The sequence below is a fragment of the Vulpes vulpes genome, chromosome 10, assembly GCF_048418805.1.
Source record: "Vulpes vulpes isolate BD-2025 chromosome 10, VulVul3, whole genome shotgun sequence".
NCBI classification, from domain to species: domain Eukaryota; kingdom Metazoa; phylum Chordata; class Mammalia; order Carnivora; family Canidae; genus Vulpes; species Vulpes vulpes.
The window spans coordinates 51,978,855-52,004,026 of record NC_132789.1 but is presented as its reverse complement, the minus strand read 5'-3'; the positions used below and the strand labels follow the sequence as shown (position 1 = coordinate 52,004,026).

The 25,172-nt window shown below is 45.5% G+C and overlaps 2 protein-coding genes across 6 annotated transcripts in view; one reads left to right on the top strand and one right to left on the bottom strand.

Moving 5' to 3' along the window:
* The window catches only part of LRRC41 (leucine rich repeat containing 41), an 18,057-nt gene extending 793 nt beyond the window's left edge, over positions 1-17,264 (bottom strand). The window contains exons 1-9 of one of the 4 annotated variants that reach the window (XM_025991908.2): positions 16,686-17,264; positions 12,856-12,942; positions 12,113-12,183; positions 4,680-5,823; positions 1,867-2,127; positions 1,174-1,338; positions 983-1,081; positions 311-433; positions 21-96 (exon numbers count right to left, since the gene is read on the bottom strand). In XM_025991908.2, coding sequence (XP_025847693.1) covers positions 21-96; positions 311-433; positions 983-1,081; positions 1,174-1,338; positions 1,867-2,127; positions 4,680-5,823; positions 12,113-12,183; positions 12,856-12,942; positions 16,686-16,884 — 2,225 coding nt within the window. In that variant the 5' untranslated portion in view covers positions 16,885-17,264. Of the gene's footprint in view, positions 1-20; positions 97-310; positions 434-982; positions 1,082-1,173; positions 1,339-1,866; positions 2,128-4,679; positions 5,824-12,112; positions 12,184-12,855; positions 12,943-14,609; positions 14,968-15,537; positions 15,716-16,492; positions 16,621-16,685 lie in introns of those variants that run through there. The other 3 variants (XM_025991911.2, XM_025991910.2, XM_025991909.2) reach the window with 3 other exon arrangements.
* Positions 17,245-25,172, top strand: UQCRH (ubiquinol-cytochrome c reductase hinge protein). 2 transcript variants are annotated; one of them, XM_025991913.2, is made up of 5 exons: positions 17,245-17,381; positions 21,310-21,336; positions 21,825-21,972; positions 22,083-22,244; positions 24,958-25,172. In XM_025991913.2, the coding sequence occupies exons 3-5, from the start codon at positions 21,910-21,912 to the stop codon at positions 24,988-24,990; spliced, it is 258 nt and encodes an 85-aa protein (XP_025847698.1). In that variant the 5' UTR covers positions 17,245-17,381; positions 21,310-21,336; positions 21,825-21,909; the 3' UTR covers positions 24,991-25,172. The 2 variants fall into 2 exon arrangements, with proteins under 2 accessions (XP_025847698.1, XP_025847697.1); XM_025991912.2 differs by lacking the exon at positions 21,825-21,972.

Here is a 25,172-nt window from a genome sequence, read left to right as displayed (position 1 = left end):
CCATCCCCAGCCCCAAGTACCTGATGTCCAGCTGACAGAGAGAGGAGGATGAATCCTCTGAGAAAACATCTGCCAGGGCCAGCAGGCCAGCATTCCCTAGGAAGAAGGGGAGAAATGTCTACAACCAGGGGAACAAGGGGATGCCAACCCCATTCTGGTAGGGAGAAGCCCACCCTCCTGAAGCTTCAGCACACAACGATATTCCAACCCCCATGTTCCCCAGTGGGAAGGCCTGTGCCTTCATCCACTAAGTTTCTAAGTCAAAGGATTGGGTCCTTCCCCCTGTCCCTTCCCAGGGCCCTGCCCCCACCCAGGCGGTTCCCTGGCAGCCGGAGGCCCTTCAGTGTGGAGTTGCCCTTCATAGCAGCAACCATCTCAGGCAGAAATTGGGCCGGGCGCTTCTCAAAGAGACGGCAGAAGGAAAAGGTAATCTCTGTCAAGAGAAATTAGAATAAATTCTGATGGCTAACGTTAGGATTTGGTGCTACCCATCCTACCCCAGTTGGCCCTAGCAAGGGGGGGGAGGTGGTGAACATTTTATAGAAGCCCAGAAAAGGGAATTTGTCTAAGACCCCAAGGAAGACTGGAACTAATCAGATTCAAAACAGAGACTGAGCCCAGATATTCTACTATTGGGGGGTTCTCTGCATGAACAGTTCTTGATTCACCTCTTTTCCCTCTATGCAGGGGTGGGGATTAGGGGCAAACAGCGTATTTATCCTTCCCCACCACCATTATTTCTGCAGCTATTTAAAAGTAAGAAAAACTTGAGTGAGGCACTTTAAAAGTGAGTAATCTTCCAATGTTTAGGAAGAATGGAGTTTGGGACCTTTTAGAAAGAAGATTGTGCAGGTTTTCTAACCCATTTTATAGGTGAGGACATAAGGGCAAGAAAAGAATAGTGGCTTGCTCATTTAGTGAGACTGTGGCAGAGCTGCAGTGAAGACCCAGGAATGCCCCAGGTTCTGGATAAAGAACCTACCTTGAAGAGTCAGATTCTGTAGCAAAAAGAGCACCTCGCTCTGACAGTCAGCCAGATTCATGTCATGGAAGCTCAGCCTCTTCAGGGCTAGGTTGTACTCTGCATGGGGGCAGAGGCCATGGGCCTTAGCTTTCCTGAAGAACAGTATGGAGGTCTCCTACCCTCCCTTTACCATTTCAGCTGAGTCCTACCTTTGAGTGTCTGTAACACAAGCCCAAAATCTTGGGGAGAGGCAAAGGTGGCACTATCCAGAGACAGCTGCTGCAGAGAACCTGAGGCCTTCAGTACAGAGCAGAGCAGTGGGGCTGGTTGGGCTCCCCGTGGAAATCCCATCTCCAGCTGTTCCAGGCAGTTTTCTGGATATAGTAGGGAGGAAAGATTCTAGCTGGCCATCCCTCTTCTCCCGCAGCAGGTCCCATCCTGTCCTTTAGAGATTCACTAAACTCATTCATCTACTTGTCATTGAGTGTAGTGTGTACTCCACATTAGGTACTATGCTAGGTTCTGGGAGCAAAGCACTAAATAGGAGATTTAGTCTTTGCCCTGCTGGAGCCTTTAGTTCAGAAAGACTAAGCAAATATGAGTGTGCAGAGTAGTGACATAGGAAACATACTGTATCTAAGGGAATATACTGAAGAGGTACCTACACCACTTTACTAGAAACTGATTTACCATGGTCACTTCCTACTGGGCTTATAGTGGTTGGGCCCTCTCCAGCCCATGGTTATCTTTGAACAACAGGCTCTAAAGAGGGAATGGATTTCATTCCCTCTTTAAGGAATGAGTGGTGCCAGGCCTGGACTAGAGGTCTTCCTACCTTCTCCACACAAATGCACCTGAACATTTGTGTGGACACACACACACACATATATGCAGTGCTTCACCTGGTATCTCCTCATCTCCAATTATGTGGCTAGTGGGCCCTGCATTCCCTGGTACAGCAGGGTTGTCCCTCTGGCTGGGGTGATCAACACGAATAGAGAGGACCCGCAGTAGGGGCAGGGCTCGCACAATGGCACGTGTCAGCTCCAGGATGGGCAGTGGTGAGAACAGATCACTGAGATGCAGGGCACGGAGGCGGCATCCAGCCTGGCCTGACAGGGCCCGCAGACTGTCCAGCAGGCGGAAGATGTTAGAGCCCAGGCCTATAGCAGGAAAGAAGTTAGATCAGTCATGTGGGAGTGTCAGCAGGAGTAACATTCAGAGACAACTCCAAATATTTATGTTAAGTTTCTTGAGTTTTAGATCAGCTTATTTAAAATCATTTATCTCAACTATTCATCCATTGTCTTGCTTTTTCCTCAGGTAACCAGCAAACTGATGTCTACTATACTGGGCCATGCCCTCAAGCATCAGTAAGGGCAGTCACAAAACAAGATAGGACATGGTGGGGCATCTTGTGCTGCCAGCTGAATGACAGGCCCAGGCCCAGAGGGCAGCAGTCTCTGGACTCTTATAGGTCACAATGAACACGTGAAATCTAAGCAGGGGAGTGACAATGACCCAGTAGGCAATACTTTAAAGGATTAACTGGGTGGGGAATAGACCAAAAAAGGACAACCATCTCACAGAAGGGTTGGAGAGGCTTAAGGCCACAAAGCAAATATCTCCCCTTGGACTGAGCAAGTTCCTGTGGATTCATTCCTTCCGTAAAACCTCACCAGCACCCAGTAAATAGTTTTTGCTAGACAGTGAACAGATCTTACTCCTGCTTGTGTAGCCTGATGAACAAAAATGTGTGAAGGGAACTGGGGAAGTATGAGTATTGTGGAAGCACAAAGGATGGGTACTTGGTACCCAGTCCAGTTTCTATCAGTAAAATCTTCCCAGTGGAGTCCCAAAGAACATAGACAGGCTAAAAAGAGCGAGAGGAGTGACTGGCAGAGAGGACTCCGTATATATAAAGGCCTGAAGGAAGAAGGTGACAGGTTTCAAGAACTGAAAAGTAATGTGACATGTGTAAAGTACAGGGGGTGGGGGTGGGGTGGTCAAGATGCCACTACAAAGGTAAGCAGAGGTGAGAACATGAATGACCTGTAAGAATATTAAGTATGGTGACAGGAAACCAATGAAGGGTTTTTGAGTGAATAAATGAATGCTCTTTACACTTAAAAAATGCTACAGTGTAGACAGTGAATTATATGGTGAGTATGGAGTCAGGAACTGTTGAAATGAATACAAATAAGTAGTAATGGTAGCTTGAATTAAAGATCTGGAGAGGTATTAAAGAGGTAGATTTGAGATTTCTTAAAAACAGATGTGCAAAAGAAAGAACCCAGCTGTCTCTGAGCAGCTGAGAGCTGTGATGTCACTACTAGAACAGGAGGAGGATCAGCATGGGGAGGAGAAGATGCATTCAGGTTGGGGAGCTGTGGTTTATGAAGTGATATCTAGTAATCAGCCAGCTAAAATGGCTCTGGAGTTTATGATAAAGATCTGGGCCAGCGTCATAGATAGGGGAGTCTGCAGCATAGTTGGCTTTTAAACCAAGGGAATGGACAAAACTATCAGGAAGAATGTAAAATGGCAGAAACTCTGAACATTGATAAGAGAAGTAATCTTCAGAGGGGGAGAAGAAAGAAAAAGATTTTGAGGTAATGGAAATGAGAGTATTTCATGAAGACTGCGTCATAGCAGCAAATGCCACCGAGAATAAAAGGACTGAAAAGTATGTATTGGACTTAGCATCTCACTGGAGAAGGAAGGCAGCATTAAGTAGTGATTTAAAATCTTGGGATCCTGGAATCCGATTGCTTGGGTTTGAATCCTGGCTCTACAACTTACTAGTGAGGTTATCCTCGGCAAGCCACTTGACCTCTTAGGGTTGTTGTAAAGATTCAATTAATAGAATACTTAAATTATGCCAGACACGTAGGCAGTATATAAAAGTTCTTTAGCATTTGAGAAACAAGCTTTCCTAAGGTAAGACGGTATGGATCCAGAGCATAGGTAAAAGAGTTAGTCTTGGTTAGGATGGCCATCTCTACTATTGTGGTGGAAGAGGAAAGGAGGAGTGTAGACATAGAATTAATAGGTTGGTAACAATAAGCTGAAGTTCATGTGTGATGGCTTTCTCTGAAGCAGGAGGTAGTCATCTGAGAAAGGGGGTAACATTTAGAAGTAAGAGGAACGGGAACTAATGTTGCAAACACAGGATTCATATAAGGTTGATGACTAAATGTATGTGTAGTAGCACCAGTTGGCACAGTTGTGTGATTTTCTCCATCTGTGCTCAGCAACCTGGGTAGATTGGTGGATTTACCCAGAGTTGAAATTTGCCTAGCTGGGCGCAGCCAGGTAGGTAAGAACTGAGGACTCCTTCACAGGTTGCTGGTCTGATGAAAAATGTACACACTTTGTACAGATGCTTTGATAGGATTGGGGGGGGGGGGGCTTGCATATACTATATTGCTCCCACCTGCCCATGGATTGCTTACCATTGCTAAAATGTACCCACTCTACAGGTTTTCACTGCCTCTCAGGAACCCCTGTTTATAACTGTAAATCAAGCCTACAGACCTCATGTTCTTCCCCAGGACAAAGTCTGCCCCTACTTCAAGTATGTGCTTTCTGTCCTGCTGTGAAGCGGCAGGGCTCATCTGCAGCTTCCTGATCATACTCCCTGTTCCCCTTCACAGGACTGGGCACACAACTGGTGCTGCTGTGAGACCCATCCCTGCCCCTGCAGGGCACTCACCATTATAGGAGAGTGTGAGGCTCTCCAGAGACACCCAGGAGCTCAGCAGGTGGCACAGTGTCAGAGCCGCCTCTGTGGAAAGCGGAACTGTGAATAGCTCCAAGGTGGAAATGCTGCGGAATCGCTGGGAGGCCTCCAGTGCTGGAAGCCCCAGGCAGCTGGGATCAGATCCATCCAAAGCTCCACAAGCCACTTCCCCGATCTCCATCTCTTCCCCATCCTCCTTCTCACCAGCCACAATAAAAACAAAGTCATACAGGTCTTCAGACTCTGCACCGGACCCCTGACGGGTGCGAGGACCCTTCTTCCCTGCAGCTCGCTTAAAACGCTTTAGCGGCTTAGACTGTGGGGCTGAGCTAGCTGGAGCCCGTTTGGATGAGGATGTGGAAGAGGAGGCAGAGGCAGAGGAGGTGGTGGCTGGAGCAGAGGGTGGTTGCTTGGTGCCAGGAGCCTCGTAGGAAGTTGCTGGAGGGTGCAGATCCCTCTTAGGGTCTGTCCCACCTGCTGTCAGGCTCTCTTGTGTGCTCCGGCGTGTTACCCGGGTGGTGGGTGCAGCTCTGGCTGTCTGCTTGGCTTCGCTCTTCCGCCGGGATGCCATGAGGGCTGCAGCACATCGCTCAGCAGCATCCCTGCGAGGCCGGCGTGAGCCCAGTAGGAGGGACCCTTCATCTCGGGATGGGGCCCGCCCTCGGGAGGCCTCTCCACAGAGGCGGCAAGGTGGACCACCAGGGCCTGGCTGCCAGAAGCCAGCACTCATGGTGAGGATAAGGATGAAAAGGGCTGACTCAGGCACAGGCCAGGAGTACAGCGACACCTGGCTGACAGCCCCGTGGTGAATAAGCTGATGCAGCAGCTGCCGAAGTGACTGCTGAGCAGCCACATCAGAGAACAGCAGGTGGCGGAACTTGAGGGTGTGCAGGGAACTGGCCAGGGTCTCCAGAACCCTGCGGTTGGGCTCAGCCACCAGCTCAGTTGCACCCTGCAGCATATTGCAGATGGTGAGCTGCCGGACATGGCGGGAGCTATGCAGAAGGGGTGAGAAGCGCTGGTCACAGAGACGCCTGTCAGAAGACACATCAATGGTCCCACGTAGAACATGGGAAAAAAAGGCCTCCATAAACTTGGCTCGCCAACAGGTCACACTCTGAAAGTAGAGAACATGCCAGACAGCTGTGATACTAGGAGTGCTACCTGTTGAACCATCATCATCCCGGGTTCCTCCCTTCCAATACCTATTTGCTGAGCCAGGCAACATTCTAATTTATACAAATTCATTTAATCTTCCCATCTTTGAGGTATGTGTTACTATTAGCCCCATTTTATTTTATTCATTCATTCATTCATTCATTCATTCATTCACTCATTCATGAGAGACACATAACAGAGGGAGAAGCAAGCTCCTTATGGGGAGCCTGACGCGGGACTCAGTCCCCAGACCCCGGGATCATGCCCTGAGCTGACGGTAGACACTCAACTGCTGAGCCACCCAGGCGTCCCTATTAGCCCCATTTTATAGGCAGGAGAAACGAGGCACAAAGGTGGTTACTGCCTGTGGTTATACAGATAAATGGTAGAATCAAGACTGAACTCAGGAAATTTGGTTCCAGAGATTCTTTTGCTATAGTGCTGATGAAACAATCCTGTAACTTCTTCCATGTCTGTTTCTAGAACCTGGTCCCAACCTTCCATTCTTACCATTACCACCTTTGTTTTGACCCTTATCACCTCACACCTGACCACTTCATTAGTTTCCAGATTGTTCCTCTATCTAATTTTCCCCTTCCCAAACTTTTGCACAAATCCACTGGACTCAATCTTTGTAAAACCTGTCTGATTACATTCTGCTTTAGCGCCCACCACCCCCATATCTATCCACTACTGAGGGGCAATCTGAAGTTCTTCAGCCTGGCAGGGAAAGCCCTGTACAAAATGACCTCTGTCTATTTGAGCAGCTTTATCTCCCACATCTTGCTCACGTGAATGCTATGCTCCAGCCAAACTGATCACCACACTGACCCAAACGTGCCTCCTCTGCCCTTTCCTACATCTGCCAGAAATGCTGTTCATTGCCGGCTTCCTAAGAGGACCTACTAACCTTTCACTCTTGTTGAGGCTGTTCATTTCAGCCTCTCTCCGTGAGCCTCTTTCTGCTCTGCCTCTTGTGGGACTCCTCAGATACTCTGACTCAGGTCTTAAACATTGGTAGGTCTGTCTTAGGTTGTCGAGTCTCTGCTTGTGTACGTGTTTTATCCCAACCAGATTAGAAATTCTTGGAGATCAGGGTCCAAATCTTTGGTTTTCTCCAGGCAGTAGTTATTGGCTTTGATGCATGAGACTTCATCAGACTATTCTAGTACATTTAGAAGAACTCTCAATGCAAGTGTTTCTCAACCTTTGGTGCAAATCAGAACGGACTGTGGAGCTTTTCTTTTTTGAAAATTCATATGCCAGGTATCCAGACTTGAGGGTTCTCTATGTTATATCTGCAGTAAGGCCCATGCACCTTTATTTTTTAAACCACCTCCAGATGATTCTGATGTATAGAGAAGGTTAGCAATTACTGCCTCCACCCCCTTCCTACCACCACAAAAGGACAGAGACGTCCTTAAGTTTCCATTCTCTCCTCAGGTACAGGAGAAAGTGTTAACTGATACAGATGTCATCTCTGCCACTATCTAGACCTTCTTTCTTCATCTATAGAATGTGGATAATATCACTTCACAGGTTTGTTGTGAACATCAAATGAGTGCAAGTGAAAGCACTTCATAAACTAAAATACAAAATGTTATTTCTGCTCCTGCTAATAATTAGTCCAGATGGGCAATATGAAATGGACTTGATGGAGGCAGAGCCTGTTAAGTAGGGTGCTTGTTTAGTCTGAAGCAAATGGTAGCAGGAGCCTGAGGTTCCCCAAGATTAAAAGGCACTTCTCTGGTACTTAGCCTTCCTCTATGCACTCCCTCATACCTGAGTGGACCTCAATTTATGTCTGAGGTTTTTGGCAGGAGTTGGGCTCCTATTGTTCTCAGCAGAAGTGTCATTCCCTTTGCCCTGCCCTATTCCCCATGACACTGCCTGCTGTGGTAATAATTAGGAATGACTTCTTCATGTCTGAACTAACTGCATGGCAGCAAAAAGAGGGAGGGACTTCTCTCACTAGCAATGGGGGTGGGGGGGAATTGGGGGACCAGGAAAAAATACCTGGGAACCAAATCTCCACTCAGCCTCAAATGGAAAAATGGAAGCAGAGAGGGTATTTCTGAATTCTACCTCTAACACTTTGCTAACACATTTACTGGCCCAAGCTCACAGCCTTGGAAAACACTTGCAGGTAACCTAGCAAGGCTTCAACTTCATAAGTGAGACATTCTGGGCCTAAAATATGGACAAAGATATGAACCAATATATTGTAGCTATTTCTGACCATAAGGCATGTGGAACATGTAGTTTAGATATCTATTAGTGTGGTCCCCCCCCCCCCCCCATTTCATTGGTTGATGAAGACAATGCGAGAATATTTGAAACTGGAACACCCCAGATACAATAACTGCAGTGAGACCAGCAGGACATAGTGGTTAGGAGCATGCACTCCACAGCCACATGCCTCAAGTTGAGTCCTGGATCTGCCATCACTAACTATAACCTCAGACAAGCCACCTCACCTCTTTCTGCTTCAGTTTCATCACCTGTAAAGTGAAGAATATATCCTACCTATATAATAGAGTTGTAAAGATTAAATGAGTATCTAAAGTTGGTTATGACAACTATCTCAATCAATTATCAACAGATAGTAATTACTGCATTTTATTCCATCATCACCTTTTAGAAGAATCTCTGCTAAAATTTCAAAGCTGAAAAACAGCTAAGAGATCTAGTCCAAGCCGCTCATTTCGTGGGCTTGTACAGTATTGCTCAGGGAATGCAAAGTGATTTGAACATGTTCTTTTGGGCAAGAGTAGGGGAAATGAGATACCACTGAGGTGAAATGACATTTACCTACCAACACAATCCTTGGCCCATCCACAGGCTGGTGGCTCAGGCATAGTTGGGGAGGAAATGTGTGTACAAACTAGGGAATAATATTTTCTTGTAAACAAGAGCAAATGTTCATTAACTATTGTCCACTATTTTTCTGATAACAGAAATACTGTTTCTGGAAAGATAAAATCTGTAAACCAGTTCTTTGGAGGGTATATGTAAATGTGAATAGCTATAGAAAATTGTTTTTATAACGTTGAGACAACTCTGAACAGTTTCAAATGCTGGGCTTTTAAAATACTGTACCATGGTGTATTGAAATGTTTTCAAAATATGACTTTATTAATATTTTGAAAATATGAATATACTATATATTTAATAATTCCTGGATTACTGAATAAGTTTGTTTCTAGATTTTTAATAGTTGCTATAATGAACATCTTGGAAATCTTCAGGAGTATCTCAATTTTTATATACTATAAATTCTAAGAAATAGAATTTCTACCCAAATAATATAAGTGTACATATATAACTTTTTTTTTTTTTAAGTAGGCTCCATGCTGGACATGGGACTGGACACGGGACTTGAATTCAGGACACCGAGATCAAGAATTGGATGCTTAACCAACTAAGCTACCCAGGCACTCCAAAGAATTAATATTTAAGATTCTTAATTAATAATTAATTAATAATTATTGTTAAGATTCTTGATAATTATCACCAGACTCCCCACCAAGAAAGTTACATAGCATTTTTGCTCCCACCAATAACAAATTAAAATGCAAGTTTTACCCACTCCTGAAATTATCTTTTGAAACAAACTAAGGCTTTACTAATTTAAGAGTTATATACTTTCCCATTTTCTAATTATTGAGGTTGAGTATTTTTCACTTTATTGGAGATTTTTGTATATTTTGTGACTTGGCCCCGTCTTTACTTATTCTACTAGGATAGTTTGCTTTTGTCTCATTCCCTCTATCCTCTTGTTTTACAAATACTGTTGCAAACATTCTTTCTTAGTTTATGTACCTTTTAAATTGTGTTTACAGTGTTGGCATTTTATATGGCCAAATATGTCCATACCTTCTTTTTTCAAAAAAGTGTAATTTAGTAATTAACACTCTCCATCCTGAGGTTAATCAGTCACCTTTATTCTTTTTTTTTTTTGGTTGTTCTGTGCTTTTACTTTTTACAATTTAATCTTTAATCTATATAGAAATAATTTAAGTATATTGTAAAATGAGGCTCTAATTTTATCTTTTCCAAATAGTTAATAACTAGAGAATCCTTTATTGAATACTTCATTTCCCCATTGGTTTGTCTACAGATTATTTTATTTTATTCTACAGATCTCTTAATACACATACACTAGTACTACACAGTTTGAAATTATATTTCTTTATAAGCAATCAGGGGCTATCCCTATCTTGTTTACCACTATATCCTTAGAACCTAGAACAGCACCTCGAATTGAGCAGGCACTCAATAAGTGTTTCTGGATTACAAAGTTAAGGTTACTGTCATGTAAAACTGGGAAGCAGAAGGCAGTACCCTTTGGAATGCGTATGATCCAAGTAAGGACCTCTGTCTAGGGAGACTGTTAGGCCATCAAGCCTGGGGCTTCCTTAATGTTCTGAAATGCTCCAGAACAAGAAAAGATAACAAACTACCAGGATGGTTGAGATAATATTGGGAAAAAAGCTTACTCTATGTGAAAGACCTTATGATCTCCATCATCTGTTAGTCAACCATACTATTTGGGAAACACTGGGAAAAAGTGAATCTCATGCATCTTTAAAAGTTTCAGGAAACTTTCTGTTTTCTATTTTGCATCCATTTCTCTTCCTCATAAGGCCCAATTCCTGTACATGCCGCCTGAGGATTTTCTTGGGCCTTAGCATTATCACACAGAGCTTCAGGAGTGACGTCCAGATCTAGAAATGGGAAAGCTGAAGGATATGGAGCTGAATGTTACTGAACCCAGTGCATCCCCAGAAATTAAGACTCTAAGTCCTGATAAGAACTTGTTTTCTTATCATTTGGCCTCATCCACCATTTAAAGCCCAGTTCAAATACTACTTCCCAGGAAAGACTGTCATGCTCCCTTCTCCCTCAACCTCCTTGCTACTGTCACTGAACCACTTATCCTTATACCATGCACAATGTATTTGTTTGCAGATTTCTTTGCTAAACATGAAAGGGACCGTGTCTGTGCTTCCAATATCTAACATAAGACCTGGTATGTGGTTAAGTTTAGTAAATGTTTATTGAACTCAGTCTGTCCTATCACCTATAAGGAGCAGCAAAAGAAATTCTACTTAAGTAAGAGTGAGCTATAGCTGAACCAATGAATAATAGAATCTAGGACTAATAGGAGCCCTAAAAGTCATCTTGCCCAACTTCTTTTAAAATGCTGAAAGTCTTTTACCCTTGTGTCAAGTAGTTATCTAGACTCTTTTTGAACATTTAAAGATGGGAAGCTTATTACCTCTGGCATTAGCTTGTTTCATCACCAATAAGCTCAGAATTTAAAAGTTCTACATCCAGGGGGCGCCTGGGTAGCTCAGTGGTTGAGTGTCTGCCTTTGGCTCCGGTAGTGATCCCAGGGTGCTGGGATAGAGTCCCACATGGGGCTCTCCATCGGGAACCTGCTCCTCCCTCTGCCTATGTCTCTGCTCTCTCTCTGTCTCTCATGAATAAATAAAATCTTAAAAAAAAAAAAAAAAAGTTCTACGTTCGGTTTAGCAGAAATTTATTCTCTTTTTGCTTCTACCAGAACAAGTCTATTAATTCCTCTTTTATGTGAGAATCATTCAAATATTTCAAGACAGTTCATGTTCCCCAGGTCTTCTCTTTTTCAGGAAAAACATCTCCAGTCTTCCAAATGTGACTCACGTGATATGGCCTTGGCTTCTTTCTCCATACTCCAGGGGTAGCCTGCCAACTGCAGAGCCAGGCCGGTCTATTATCCCCACAGTCCTTTAGCTTATAGTTAGATTAATTCACACAGCTTAGAGTAGAGTCATTATATGAGTGGCTTTAGCACACTACTGACTAAACCACCTTAATCTTTCTCATACAAGTTGCTGGTAAGCCAGACCCCCTGCACCTCCTACCCTAAGGTCATGCAATTAGAATTTTTTAGATTCAAGTGAAGAATTGGTTTATTCTGTTAATTTTCATCTTGGTAGGTTTGACCACTATGAGTCTTGGTTCTGCCATCCATTGTGATCACTACCCTTCCCTGTTTTGTGTTACCCGCAAACATGGTGAGCAAGCAAGTCGGTGACAAATGCCAAATGGAAATAACCTGGTGACAAGCCATCAAAGCCCTTCTCCCAAAGTCACGCCACCCCTGGTCCTGCACTTTCCCAGTCCTCAGTTTGTGTCTGTAAGCTACTCCTGCTTTCACTGTGCAGAGTCAAGCCAGAGTTCTCCCTGGTGCCTTCACTTACTTCCAAACTGGAAGGCCTTGTCTTCATCAGCTCATCCCATAGTCGGCGCCAGATGGCCTGAGTGGAGAGGCCTGTGGGGAGAAATATCACATTTACTCGGCTGCTCTTTGGCCACCACGAATGTCGCACATTAGCCTTTAATGCTGTCTTTCTCTGGGTTCACAGGAGTGATATGGCAGGCCAGTAAAGAACACTGGCTCTACGGACAGACTGCCTGGGTTTAAATATCAGCAAACCACATTCTAGCTGTGTGATCTTGGGCAAGTTTACTTAATTTTTCTGTACCTCAGTTTCCTTATCTGTAAAATGTAGTTAATAATAGCTATTTCATAAAATTGTTAGAAAGTTTAAATGAGTTTCTCCAGGTGAAGTGTCTAGGAAGCACTTGGCATATCGGGATTAGTTAAATAAATTTTAGCTGTTAACAGATCTGTCCAATGAGGGGTCTGGAAGACAGCAAGGTAAAATAGAAAAACTAAGATTCAGAAGATCTAGGTTTCAGTCTGGCTTAGCTATTCATATGGTGTGCCTGTGGTTTCAATTTTATTAGTATAACTGGAATCATTTACTTGCTTTGTGTTTCTCTGGACACTGTGAGGAATAACCTAAGAAAGTCAGTATGAGGGAATTTTTTGAAAAGCACAAAGTTCTACACAGGTATCAGGTGTAATATTTACCTGAAGAACATCATGGTGCCTTGCTTACAGTCACTGACTGAGAAAGAGAGAGAGAGAGACACTCACCTTTCTTGAGGGCAGTTTCCTCAATCCTCTCCAAGTAATATATATTGAGCAGAGGTAAGATGCTTTGGAGTATTGGGCCTGGGAGGGCTACAAAAACCAAAACACAAAATTTACTTTTTTTCTCCCAGGGTTCCAAGCATTATTTACCCTATTGGAAAGGAAAAAAGAAGGGCAGACTTCTCATTTGGCAAATAAATCCCGTAGAAGTTAACCTAAGTCTAATTCAAACTCTAGTCTACTTATCTTCAGCCACTTAGTTGGCAGCTGGAATTTCAGGGGCATGCACATCTTCAAGGGTGAGATAATAAGGCAGGATGATATGCTCATTGAGGAGGTGGTCAGTTCACTTCTGCCCAGCATAATGAACCATTCTGCATTTAACACCATTCCTACTGAATATGGGTAATAAAAATCTTCAACATAATCTGGGCCCAACTAATTCTCCAGCTCTGTGCTTTGCCTCCTCTCCTTCAGCCATACTAAACTACTTTTTTTACTTACCTAACATGTTACACTGCTTTCTGCCTCTGTGCCTTTGTCATGCTGCTCTCTACCAGCAATGTCCTTGCCATTTTCAGCACATCAACTACTCATCTTTCAAGTATCATGTGCCCTTCATTAAGCCTTTCCTGAATTCCCTTCCCACTCTTCCAGGCTGGCAACTCCCATTCTTTGGGCCCCTACTATATCCTGAACTAGTACTTTCCTATGAACAATAGAAATAACTAGGCCCTAACTCTAAATTCAACATATCATAAGAACAACTTGCTCTTGCTGATGTCTAAATTTGAGAGACTTTATAGTATTGTGGCTAAATGGTTTAGTCTCTAGAGTTAGACAAAACTGGGGGAAATTCTGATTCTATTACTTAGTTAATTATGAATCCTTGGGCAAATTAATATCTTTAAGACTTGGTTTCCTCGATTTTAAAATGGAGGTAATAATAACTACCTCATAATATTGTTATAAAAATTAAAGAAGATCATGCTTGTAATCTTTTTAAGACCATGCCTGGCTCTAATAAGCTCACTAAATGTTGTCTATTATTATTTGTTTTAATATTTTATTTATTTATTCGTGAGAGACACAGAGAGAGAGGCAGAGACACAGGCAGAGGGAGAAGCAGGCTCCATGCAGGGAGCCCGATGTGGGACTTGATCCTGGAACTCCGGGATCACAACCTGAGCTGAAGGCAGAAGCTCAACCACTAACCCACTCAGGCGTCTATCTATTATTATTCTTATCCTGTCAATAGCCTCTGTCCTGTCAAGAACAAGTCTAAAATCTTAGAGTATACTAACTCTAAGGAAAATCTTTCAAAACTTTGTTTCTATGATCTCCCTTTCTCTTTACTTGTAGAATATTTGGATTTTGATGTCCAAGAGTCTAGTATGATTCTTTGTACACAGTACTCGATGTACCTCCTGAATGAAAATATTAATTCCCTAAGCTACTACATTAACGTAGGCAGGCCCCCTACTGCATTCAAGATAAAGTCCAAGCTCCATATCCTGGCATTCAAGGTACAACATACCGATTCTACTTGTTTCCTCGTTGTGTCCCTTCCTGCTGCTTCTACTCACTTTACCCTTCTCTCTCGCTACACAAAGCAACCCTAGTCCTCTGCTTCCAGGAAGCCTTTCTTGGCTGTTAGCCCACACAGGGACCTTCCTCCAAAACAGCGCTTCTCAGCAGGCCTATTACTTGGCTCTCCTAAGAGGCCTACCTTGATTCAGCTTTTTCTGTGTGTTTACCTGGGCTAGGCCCATAGGAGCTCTTTCTCCTCTGCCCCTCCAATCTGCTCTGTTTAGCCATTTTCTCTCACAGCCACTGGGGATTCTCATCCCCTGTTATTCACAAACTCTTCTTTTCTCCATTCTTCTTAAGCCAGGCTCTTCCTTCTTTCCAGCCTATACCTTTAATGCTTCCTCTTCTCTACTCCAGGCCTCCTCACCCAGTCCTCTTCCCTCCTAGCCAAGTTTAGCATCCTAGAAGTTCCGGGCTGACACAGCCAGTCTTCTCTGCCTTCTTCCACTTCCCAGGACTTTCCGGAGCCCCCTGCCCAGCTCCACTGAGACTTCTCCTATTCTCCATGGGTCAGTCTGACCCTTCTCCTCTCAGCTGTTGGCATAGGGCCTCCACAATCCCCTCCCCCTACCAGCTTGAGGACTTCTAACAGTCTTTCCCACTACAGGAAGACACTTGGGCCTCTTTAGGACCAGCGCCCCACCCCCACCTCACCAAGGGCCTTCCCGCATCCCTGGGCCTTCTTTAGCCAGTCTCCACAGTCTCCGGGCTTATTCCTGGAGGCCCAACCCCCCAAACTCCCAGGCCTTTTCTTCACAGCCACCTCCCCAGGTGCACCCCCCCCCAACGCCCCCAATCCCAGGATCTCAAGCCCTCAACCTGACCTTAGCATAAGGTCCTCCTGGCGAAGACACTACCACACTCCCAAGGCCTTCTTCAGAACCCCACCCCCTCACGGCCTGAGGCCTCCTCTCCTGCCACTCCTTCCCCCTTCTCTGGGCCCTAGGCCTGGCCTGGATCTCCTCACCCAACTTCGGACCCCACCCCCTCCACCACCAGTCTGTCAGGCCCAAGGCCGCCCTCATCCCCTGTGCGGGCAGGCCTACCCCTCTCCCCTCCCCACCCAGAGCCTTCGCTCTCCTCTTTCACTCTCACCATCAGGGTTCACAAGGCCGACTCGAATTTTTCTCATCAGCTGCCAGTCTGGGTCCAGGGGCGCCCACCCCAAAGCCCGGCCTCCGCGTGCCCGTCGGCTGCGGGCCTCCTCTCCCGCGCTACCTGGCCGGCGCCCCCCGCCCTACTCCCAGGCCCACTGGCCTGGCCCGTCAGTTTGGCCCGTCGGGCCTCTCCGCCCAGCGCCGCGGGCCCGCCTCTGCCGCTCAGCCCCGGCCCGACCGTCCCGGCAGCTCAGGCCGGGGCCTCCTGTCGCTCCCACTCAGCCCAAGGCTTCCTCGCCGCGACGCCCCCCTCCTCGCCGGGATCGGGGGGGCCTCCCTGGCCCTTCCCGCCTGTCCTTCATTCGAGCCTCCCTCGATTGCTGGACCCGCTCCGGCCTCCCTTCCCCGCTCGGCCCTTCCTCCGCGCAGGCCAATCCGAGTGGCCTCCGGCGCTCGCCGCTCTGCCCGTCAGTCGGGCGCTCAAGCAGTTTGGCACCCGAGGCCCCGGTCGTCAGTGCGCTCCCTTCAAGCCTGGGTCGTCGGACAGGCCGCGGCGCCCCAAGCCTTCTGGCCTCTCCCCGGCCCCTCGCTCGCCCATCCTCCGGGCTGCCTTCGCCCATCAGCCTGCCCTCCCGAGGCTCGGCACCCGCGGTCTGTCAAGCAGACGCGGGAGGCCCCGCGCGTCAGTCAGGCTAGGTGGCCCGGGGCCTGGCCTCCTCGCCCTAGGCCGGGACTCCCAACCTCGGCCCCCGCCCCCGAGCGGCAGGGCCATCCCTGGCCGTCGGTTCGGCATCCGAAACCCCGCAGCCCCGCTGGCCCCGAGCGTCAGTTCGGTGCCCACGGCCGGCCCGTCATTCCAGCTTCTGCCGCCCGGGCCCTGCCCGTCTGGCCCCAGACCGGGCCTCCTGGCCTCGCCCCCCGCGCCCCCCAGCCAGGCCGCGGCGCGGCTCCACCTGCCGATTTGCTCCCCGCCTTTACTCTGCACAGCCCGGTCAGTCACGGAATTCATGTTCCGACCCGACGGTGTGGCTTCTAGTGCCCCGGGCTGGGCCTTGCCCCAGGCCTCCCGGCCTCGCCCCCCGCGCCCCCCGGCCGCTGGGCCGCCTCCGCTCGTTGCCAGAGGTAGCCCCTCACCCCGCGACTTACCCCACACCCCGCTCTCCAGAACCCCCATATGGGCGCTCACCGCCCGCCCGCACAGCTCGAACAGGGCGGGGGGAGCGCTGGGGCCCGAGGCCGAGCTCTTCGCTGGCGCCGCCTCCCGGGACGTGGCCTCCATGGTCGTTGCCGCCGCTACCTCACAGAACCAGCAACTCCGGGCGCGCCAGGCCTCGGGCGCCGCCATCTTGGGGAGGTGCGCGAGCCCGAGAGTGGCGCCCGCGGGCCGCCATCTTGAAAAGGTCAGCAGTTAGGACGGTTTCATCAGCGATGTGGGTAATACTGGGAACTGCGCTAAAGGAACACCGAATAAATCCGAATTCTTCCCAAGTCTCTTAGGAGCCAAAATGTTAAATAAATTCGGAGAACGACGTAGTTGGCCCCGGCGCGATGAAGGGGATATTTCTTAGCAAATCCTCCTCAGGTGCAAATACCAGCTCCCCCTATCCCCTGCGTATGGACGGTAGTAGATGCCAATCCGAGCGTGTGTTCGCGACTACGACGAGTCTGCCGCACTTCCGGCCAGACCGCCGGATATCCGCCTAGTGACCCTTACAAGTCCTTCTTGATCCTGAAGTGGAATAGGTGCCGCTGTTGCTGCTGGTGTTGAATTCAGAACCGTAGCGGGACATGGGGCTGGAGGACGAGCAAAAGATGCTGACCGAGTCCGGAGATCCCAAGGAGGTAAGGCAGGGCGACCGACTCGACCCTCTTCGCTGCCCGGAGGGAGGCTCAACACCTAGCCCGCCAAAACCCACCGGGCCCTGTTGGCCCTGGAGTCGCCCCTGGAGTTTGCACCGTCGGGATTGCTGGTTCCCTTGACCCTTCCCCAGAATTTGTCGATTCATCTTGGACAAGTAGATGACTAGCCTTTCTCTGGTTCCTGGTTTCCCCCGTCTGTGAATGCAGTGAAGGTGTAACGACAAAGAAAATGCTGTGTCGCCTAAACTTTTGTAAAAATTGTATTTTTATTTTTAGTCGATCAGGTGTTCCGAGACCCTAGTTTGGCAGGTTTAGGGAGCAGGCTGACCAGCCCTAGTGCTTCTCTCCACTCGGGTCAGGAATCCTGCCACATTTTCTGTGCAGGTTCCGAAGATCTGGCCTTATGCTAGTTTCTGTAAAGAAGTGGTGGTTTCTTTTTTTCGGTAGGGGTGAAGGTGGGAGATATATTTGGGGACAGTGTAGGAATGTGCAGTATAATTCTGTGCTGATGGAAGAGGGAGCTCTTTCCCAGAGTAAGAATGCCAATTTAATAATTATTTTTTGACTGCTTACTATTCCAAGTTATTTATATGTACTAATCCGTTTAAGCCACACACTAGTCCTAGAAGGTAAGTATTGGGTACTGTTCTTATTGTCATTTTACAGATGAAAAACTAGCACAGAAAGGTTAAATGTCTTTTCTAAGGACCACAGCTGAGAAATCATGGAGCCAGGACTTGAACCCAAGCAGCATGGTTTCTGACCCAATCAAGACTTAGCCACAGTGCTTCACAGCTTTACAGAAGCCAGCTACCTTTGTTTTCCAGTCATATTTCCTTTCCTTTGTTCTCTAGTCCCTTCAGGGCAGCTGTTCCAGGTTTATGGGTTCAAAACAGATGGAAACTAGTTTATCCCAAGATTTTTCCTAGTCTTACTATTTTCAGAAAGAGGAGCAGAATGAAATGGAACCAGCCTCAGGATGTTCAGGAAGTATACCAGAAAGTTCAGCACTCCTACCACAGCAGTAGATGAGAAAAAGCAAGTAGTCAGTTTTAAAATTAAGAAAACTGAGGTCTTTGGGGCGCCCAGGTGGTTCAGTTCAGTTGGTTGGATGTCTGCCTTCAGCTGTGTCATGATCCCAGGGTGTTGGTATCCAGCTGCGACAGGCTTCCTGCTTGGTGGGGAGTCTGCTCTCTCTCCCTCTGCCCCTTGTCCACCCCTACCTCTACTTGGGCACTCTCTAACAAATAAATAAAATATTTTTAAAAACTAAGGGCTTATGAAGAACCTATACCTTTTGGACATTACATCTTTTTGTTTAGTTGACCTTGGTTTTTGTTATTGACTGGAAATTTTACATGAAGTAGTCCATATTCAGACTTGGATTTGTTTTTCTACATTTCCTAATATTTTTTCATACAATATTATCAAAATGATCAATGTAGTAGCATTGCTAGTAGAGAAATGATACAAAGGTCTTGTTTCTAGGATACAAATAATTTTCTTTTTTTTTTTTTAAAGATTTTATTTATTTATTCATGAGAGAGGGAGAGGGGCAGAGACACAGGCAGAGGGAGAAGCAGGCTCCATGCAGGGAGCCCGACGTGGGACTCGATCCCAGGTCTCCAGGATCACACCCCTGGCTGAAGGCAGCACCAAAACGCTGAGGGCCTCCCCCCTGCCCAAATTCCAGGTCTCTAACTGAAACAGAATATGATTTCTGTTTTTTGGAAGAATTTTTTCAGTATGAATTTTTTTAAAGAGCAAGGGTAAGAAACCTTAATGAAAATCTAGAGTTTGGGACGCATGGGTGGCTCAGCGGTTGAGCATCTGCCTTTGGCTCAGGGTGTGATCCCAGTCTGGGGATCGAGTCCCACATCGGGCTCCCTGTGAGGAGCCTGCTTCTCTCTCTGCCTGTGTCTCTCATGAATAAATTTAAAAAAAAAAAAAAATCTAGAATTTGACATCCTGAAAATCTTCATGTTTAGAAGAGATCTTTGCTAAAATGAGGATAAATAGCAGCCTTAGCCCTCCCAGCTTTCCTGAGCTTTGGTCTCTTCCCCAAAGGGCATGGTAGGGACAAGCAGATTGTGTTGGATTTTTGAAAACATAATGAGGGATTGCTGAACTAGGTCTTGATATTTTCCTATATACCTTTTCTTTCCCTTCCCCCAAATGTGGATACATGGATGTGCAGGCAGGCAAACAGGCTGAAATATTGATCAGACTCTATTGTGCCCCAGATTTAGACCTATAATGATGCTTCCATAGGGAATTTTTTGCTCTCTTAGGAAAAAAGGAAACAAAGTTTGAGGTTGTGTACCTGAATCAGAAGTAAATAGGTAGAAGGTGGTATTTCCAAGGTTGTGAATGGAGCACTGTACTGTAGACCTTTGATGCACTTATGCTCATAGTCTATGTAGAGACCTGGGAATTCAGCAAGTCAAAAAGCAGTGACTAATGTTTTTAGTTAAGCTCTGGCTAACGAAGTTTAGGTTTGGCTATTTTCATATTCCTAGTTCAAATTCAGAGTCTAGAAAAAAATGTTAGTTTTCTTCCTAATTTTGTTTTGGATAGAAGGACTAAACTGAGCTATTTTTGTTAATACTAGGGCCTACCAGAATTTCAAACAAAAATTTCATGTGAACATCAGCTTGAATTTATATCAGAAAATGTCTAATTGGGGCACCAGGCTGTCTCAGTAGATAAGAGCATGTGACTCTTGATCTCAGGGTGGTTGGTGAGTTCAAGCTCCACGTTGGGCGTAGAGCTTATTTTAGAAAAGAAAGAAAGAAAATGTCTAATTAGTGTTTGTTATCTGTAAAGTGGAGCCCTTAAGGGGCTGTTGTGATTAATCAAATTACAGATATGAAAGTAATTTATATACTTTATTTGTTTGAGAGAAAGAAATCAAGAGAAAGTGTGAGCAGGGTGGAGGGGCAGAGAGAGAGAGGGAGAAGCTGACTCCCCCTGAGCAGGGAGCCCGATGTGGGGCTCAACATGGAGCTGGATCCCAGGACCCTAGGATAACAACCTAAGCCAAAGGCAGAGGCTTAACTGACTGAGTCCCCAGGTGCCCTACTTTATGTAGAGTGTCCTACACACTAGGTTGTTGCTAATGAACGTGGATAGTATGTCCTTGTTGAAATGTACTCTGGGTTTGTTTTAATTAGGCATGGTAAGGTTATGGACTATAGACATGGAGACACTTTTTTTTTTTTTTTTAAGATTTTATTTATTTATTTATCATCAGAGACACAGAGGCAGAGACACAGGCAGAGGGAGAAGCAGGCTGCATGCAAGGAGCCCGATGTGGGACTTGATCCTGTTCCCCACGATCACGCCCTGGGCTGAAGGCCGGCGCCAAACCTCTGAGCCACCCAGGGATCCCAAAACACTTTTTTTTTGAAAGAAGAGTTTACTATTTATGGATCCCAAGAGAAGGAGGGGAAGGCATACCACCAGGGCTACATGGAGAAGTGCCTGGGCCAGTGGAAAGAGCAAGGGAAATCAGCTCTTGATTTCTGAGGGAAAGAATGGGTGAGGCAGGATAGGTTAGCTCTGGAAAGTTTAGGACTGGATTATTTGAATAATTTGGGGCTATAGGGGTGGTCTAGTTATTTGTACTTGGCCCTTAGGGTGATTAGGGCAGGAGCAATAATTGGTTTAGTGTAGGAGATGAAGTGATTGGTGGTGTTTTGGATTGGTTGGTTTACATATGAAAGGTATTGTCCCCTGGGAAGAGCTTTCACACCAGAATTAGCAAAACCTCTAAAATGTCAAAGCATCATAAAATAGAGAAAATTTAAAAACAATTAATAGTGTTTTTCCTCAGTAATTACGACACCAGTATGACTAGGAATATATGTCCTAAATTGCTGCTGACATTAATTTTGTTTTCCTTTTGTAGGAGGAAGAGGAGGAGGAGGAATTAGTGGTAAGAGCCGTCTCAGGTTTGGAACATCTCAGTAAAAGGAAGTTTGAGCTTCATGAAACTCTAAGGGCATTTTAAGGAGTCTTTACTTGACATCTTGGAGAGAATGGAAGTGGAAAAAGCCTTTAGTACTGTCTGTGCTGTGGAGTGTTTGGGGGGGTGGGCCTGGGAAGCTGAATCTTCTGGGTTTGGAGCTGCTTCAGTCATGTTGTGAGAGAGCACAGCAGCATCTTGAGGGCCTGGTATTCAATTTTCTATCTGCTTTTTGCGGTTTAATAAAGGATTCTGGAAGGAACTTTTCTTATGTAGCCCTTCTCCTTATTAACATTGCCCTTCTAGCTGGGCAGCTGGGGCATGTAGGCCTGGCTCTCAGATGAGGGGAATTCAAATTCACAGATATTACATATCCCAAAATAATGTGTTAATAAGTGAGGCCTCCTATAGATCTACTTCAAGTTTGGCTAGGTTTCCTTTACCACCTTGTTTTTCAGATAGGACTGAGGCTTTCAGTGCATACTGGCAACCTTGGAAGGCAGGAATGTGAAACTTTCCCCTACTACTTAGCATCAGAATTGAATGGGAGACCCCATTCTGCCATTTCTGGCGGCAGTGTGGCTCTGCCAGCTGGCCTTCTGCACGGTAATTCAGAGGCAGCACCTTGGTTTGGTGGTTGTATTAATCAAAGCAGATGGTTTGTGAGTCTCCTCCTAAAACCCCCATTTTGGTTCTTTTCTCTGTTTCTCCTTCAGGATCCCCTAACAACAGTGAGAGAGCAATGCGAGCAGCTGGAGAAATGTGTAAAGGCTCGGGAGCGGCTAGAGCTCTGTGACCAGCGTGTATCCTCCAGGTCACAAACAGAGGAGGATTGCACAGAGGAGCTCTTTGACTTCTTGCATGCAAGGGACCACTGTGTAAGTTAGCTGGAAGTCAGGAAGGGGAACGCTTCTGGTGGCCAGGCCGACCTGGTTCTGACAACCTTCCACACTAGGGGCAATTCTGTCAGTAAGCATTTACTTATTGGCCCATACACGTCAGCTACAGTGCTGAGCACTTTACATAAATAATCTTACCTAATTCTACTACTTTCACTGGAGATAGGTGTCATTAGCCCCATTTTACAGAAACTAAAACTGAGGCTTAAAGAAGAGAAACAATGTCCCAACTTGGACTGCTAAACAGTGGAAAAGCTGGATTTTGTACCTTTAAGTGGTAGGCTATTCTTTAAAATCATTTACATTCTCCAGTATATCTTATACATTGCAGTTGGTCCAAAAAGTATTCTTTTCCTTTTTTTTTTTTAAGATTTTACTTATTTATTCATGAGAGACACACAGAGAGAGAGAGGCAGAGACAGAAGCAGGCTTCATGCAGGGAACCCGATGTGGGACTCGATCCTGGGACTCCAGGATCATGCCCTGAGCCAAAGGCAGACGCTTAACTGCTAAGCCACCAAGGCATCCCAATAGTTTTCTTTCTTTTCTTTTCTTTTTTTTTTTTTTTAAGTAAATTTGTGTTTGACTCTTACATATAACAGGTATTTTATTTAAAGATTTTATTTATTTGACAGAGAGCACATGAGCATGGGAGTGGCAGGTAGAGGGAGAGGGAGAAATTGGAAAGTATATCTTTCATAGACTGCTGTTGGGGATGTAGATTGGTATAGCCCTATAGAAGGTGGTCTGGCAAAAAGAAGAAAAGAAAAAGAAACTGGTCTGGCAGTTCTTCAAAAAGTTAACATATGACCCAGTAACCCTCCTAGGTATATATTCGAGAAATGGAGAGATATGTCTATACAAAAGCTTGTACACAAATATTCAAAGAACCGTTATTCACAATAGCCACAAAGTGGAAACCTAAGTGTTCATCAATTGAGAAACAGATAAATGTAATATATCTGTTATAATGGAATATTATTTGGCAATAAAAAGAAATCAAGCACTTTACTAAAAAAATTAAACTCTGCTCTATGATCCAGCAATTCCATTTCTGGTTGTATAGTTTCAAAAGAACTGAAACTGTTCAGTTGAACAGATACTTGTACATGCATGTTAATAGCAATATTCGTAGCTAAAAGGTGGATGCAGCCCAAATATCCATTACAGTATAGACATACAATGAAATATTTAGCCTTAAAAAGGGAAGGAACTCTGGCGTGCTACAACCTGTATGAACCTTGAAGACATGCTAAGTAAAATAAACCAATCACAAAAAAACATATGTCATTCCACTTATGAGGTACCTAGAGTAATCAAATTCATAGAAAGTGGAATGGTGGTTGTCAGGCTTCAGGAAGGAGAAATGGGGGATTATTTAGTTTCAGTTTGAGAATATGAAAAAATTCTGAAAATTGATAGTTGCCAGTGTAAATTAATGCCACAGAAATGTAGAGTTAGGGACGCCTGGGTGGCTCAGTGGTTAAGCGTCTGCCTTCAGCTCAGGGCATGATCCCGGTCTTGGGATCGAGTCCCACGTCAGGCTCCCTGAGAGGGGCCTGCTTCTCCCTCTGCCTGTGTTTCTGCCTATGTCTGTGTCTCTCATAAATAAATAAAGCCTTAAAAAAAAAAAAAAAAGAAACATAGAGTTAAAAATAGTTAAAAGAAAGGCCCCTGGCAGGCTCATTCAGAGGAGAGTGCAACTCTTAATCTCGGGGTTGTGATTTTGAACCCCATATTTGTCATGGAGCTTACTTTAAAAATATATAGTTAAAATGATAAATTGCATGTTATTTAAATAGTTTATGAGCCAAGCACTGGGTTGAGATGTAGGAATGAATGAAATAGGCATGGTCCCTTCCTTTAGTTGAACCAGCATAAAAGACAAGTAGAGGGCAGCCCCAGTGGCTCAGCGGTTTAGTGCCGCCTTCAGTCCAGGGCCTGATCCTGGAGACCCCGGATCGAGTACCACGTCAGGCTCCCTGCATGGAGCCTGCTTCTCCCTCTGCCTGTGTCTCTGCCTCCCTCTCTCTGTGTCTCTCATGAATAAATAAATAAAATCTTTAAAAAAAAAAAAAAAAAGGCAAGTAGAATACTTAACTCTTTCAGGTATAAACTTCTCAGGATGGCTTTCACTGATGCTCCTATTTAAAGCCACTTCTCCCACTCCGCTACCCCCTGCTCTCATAATTTCCTCAGAGCATTTCTCAGTCAGAAGTTAACCTCATGTGTGTATTATGTTTCTGTTATTAGTCTTTAAGTTCCTCAAGAGACAGAGATACTGCCTGGTTTACCAATGTAGCTCCCTTAGCACCTGACATACAGTAGATATTATATAAATATTTGTTACGTTAATAAACACTGATATGGGAGGTATAAGTTTCTGTGGGGAAGACAGGAGGGACAGACCTGTGGGGTAGGAGTTTGTTTAGAGAAGGCTTACAAGAAATGACATGTAAACTTAAATTCTAAAGGAAAGATAAGAGGTGAAAAAGTGGGAGAGAGTTCTAAGTAGAAGGGAGATAGTTATCTATTCATGTAACTGAAGGTAGTTCACTAGCACTTAGGGATGTGCGTATGTGGGAACGCTATGGAGAGAGAAGGGGCAGTAGTGTGTTCCAGGTCATGAAGGACCTTGTAAGCTATGACATTAAAGCTGCCAGTTGATGACATCCTTTTCTTTCCCATCTAGGTGGCCCACAAACTCTTTAACAGCTTGAAATAAATGTGCATACTTCACCCCAGCCTTCATCACCCGGGCATCAGGATATTTCATGGTTTTGACCATGCATTTGTTTCGTATCCGTCTAACTGTACGTTCATGTGGACCTCATGGATTTTGGCTTAGACAGTAGCTTCTAAGTAATTAGCAGTGATTCCTCTTAATAAAGTCCAATGATCTGCAGA

Coding starts and splice junctions, on each gene's coding strand:
- UQCRH (XM_025991912.2), top strand. CDS start 17,328: ATGGGGCTGGAGGACGAGCAAAAGATGCTGACCGAGTCCGGAGATCCC. Junction 17,382..21,309: donor AGTCCGGAGATCCCAAGGAG/GTAAGGCAGGGC, acceptor TTCCTTTTGTAG/GAGGAAGAGGAGGAGGAGGA. Junction 21,337..22,082: donor AGGAGGAGGAGGAATTAGTG/GTAAGAGCCGTC, acceptor TTTCTCCTTCAG/GATCCCCTAACAACAGTGAG.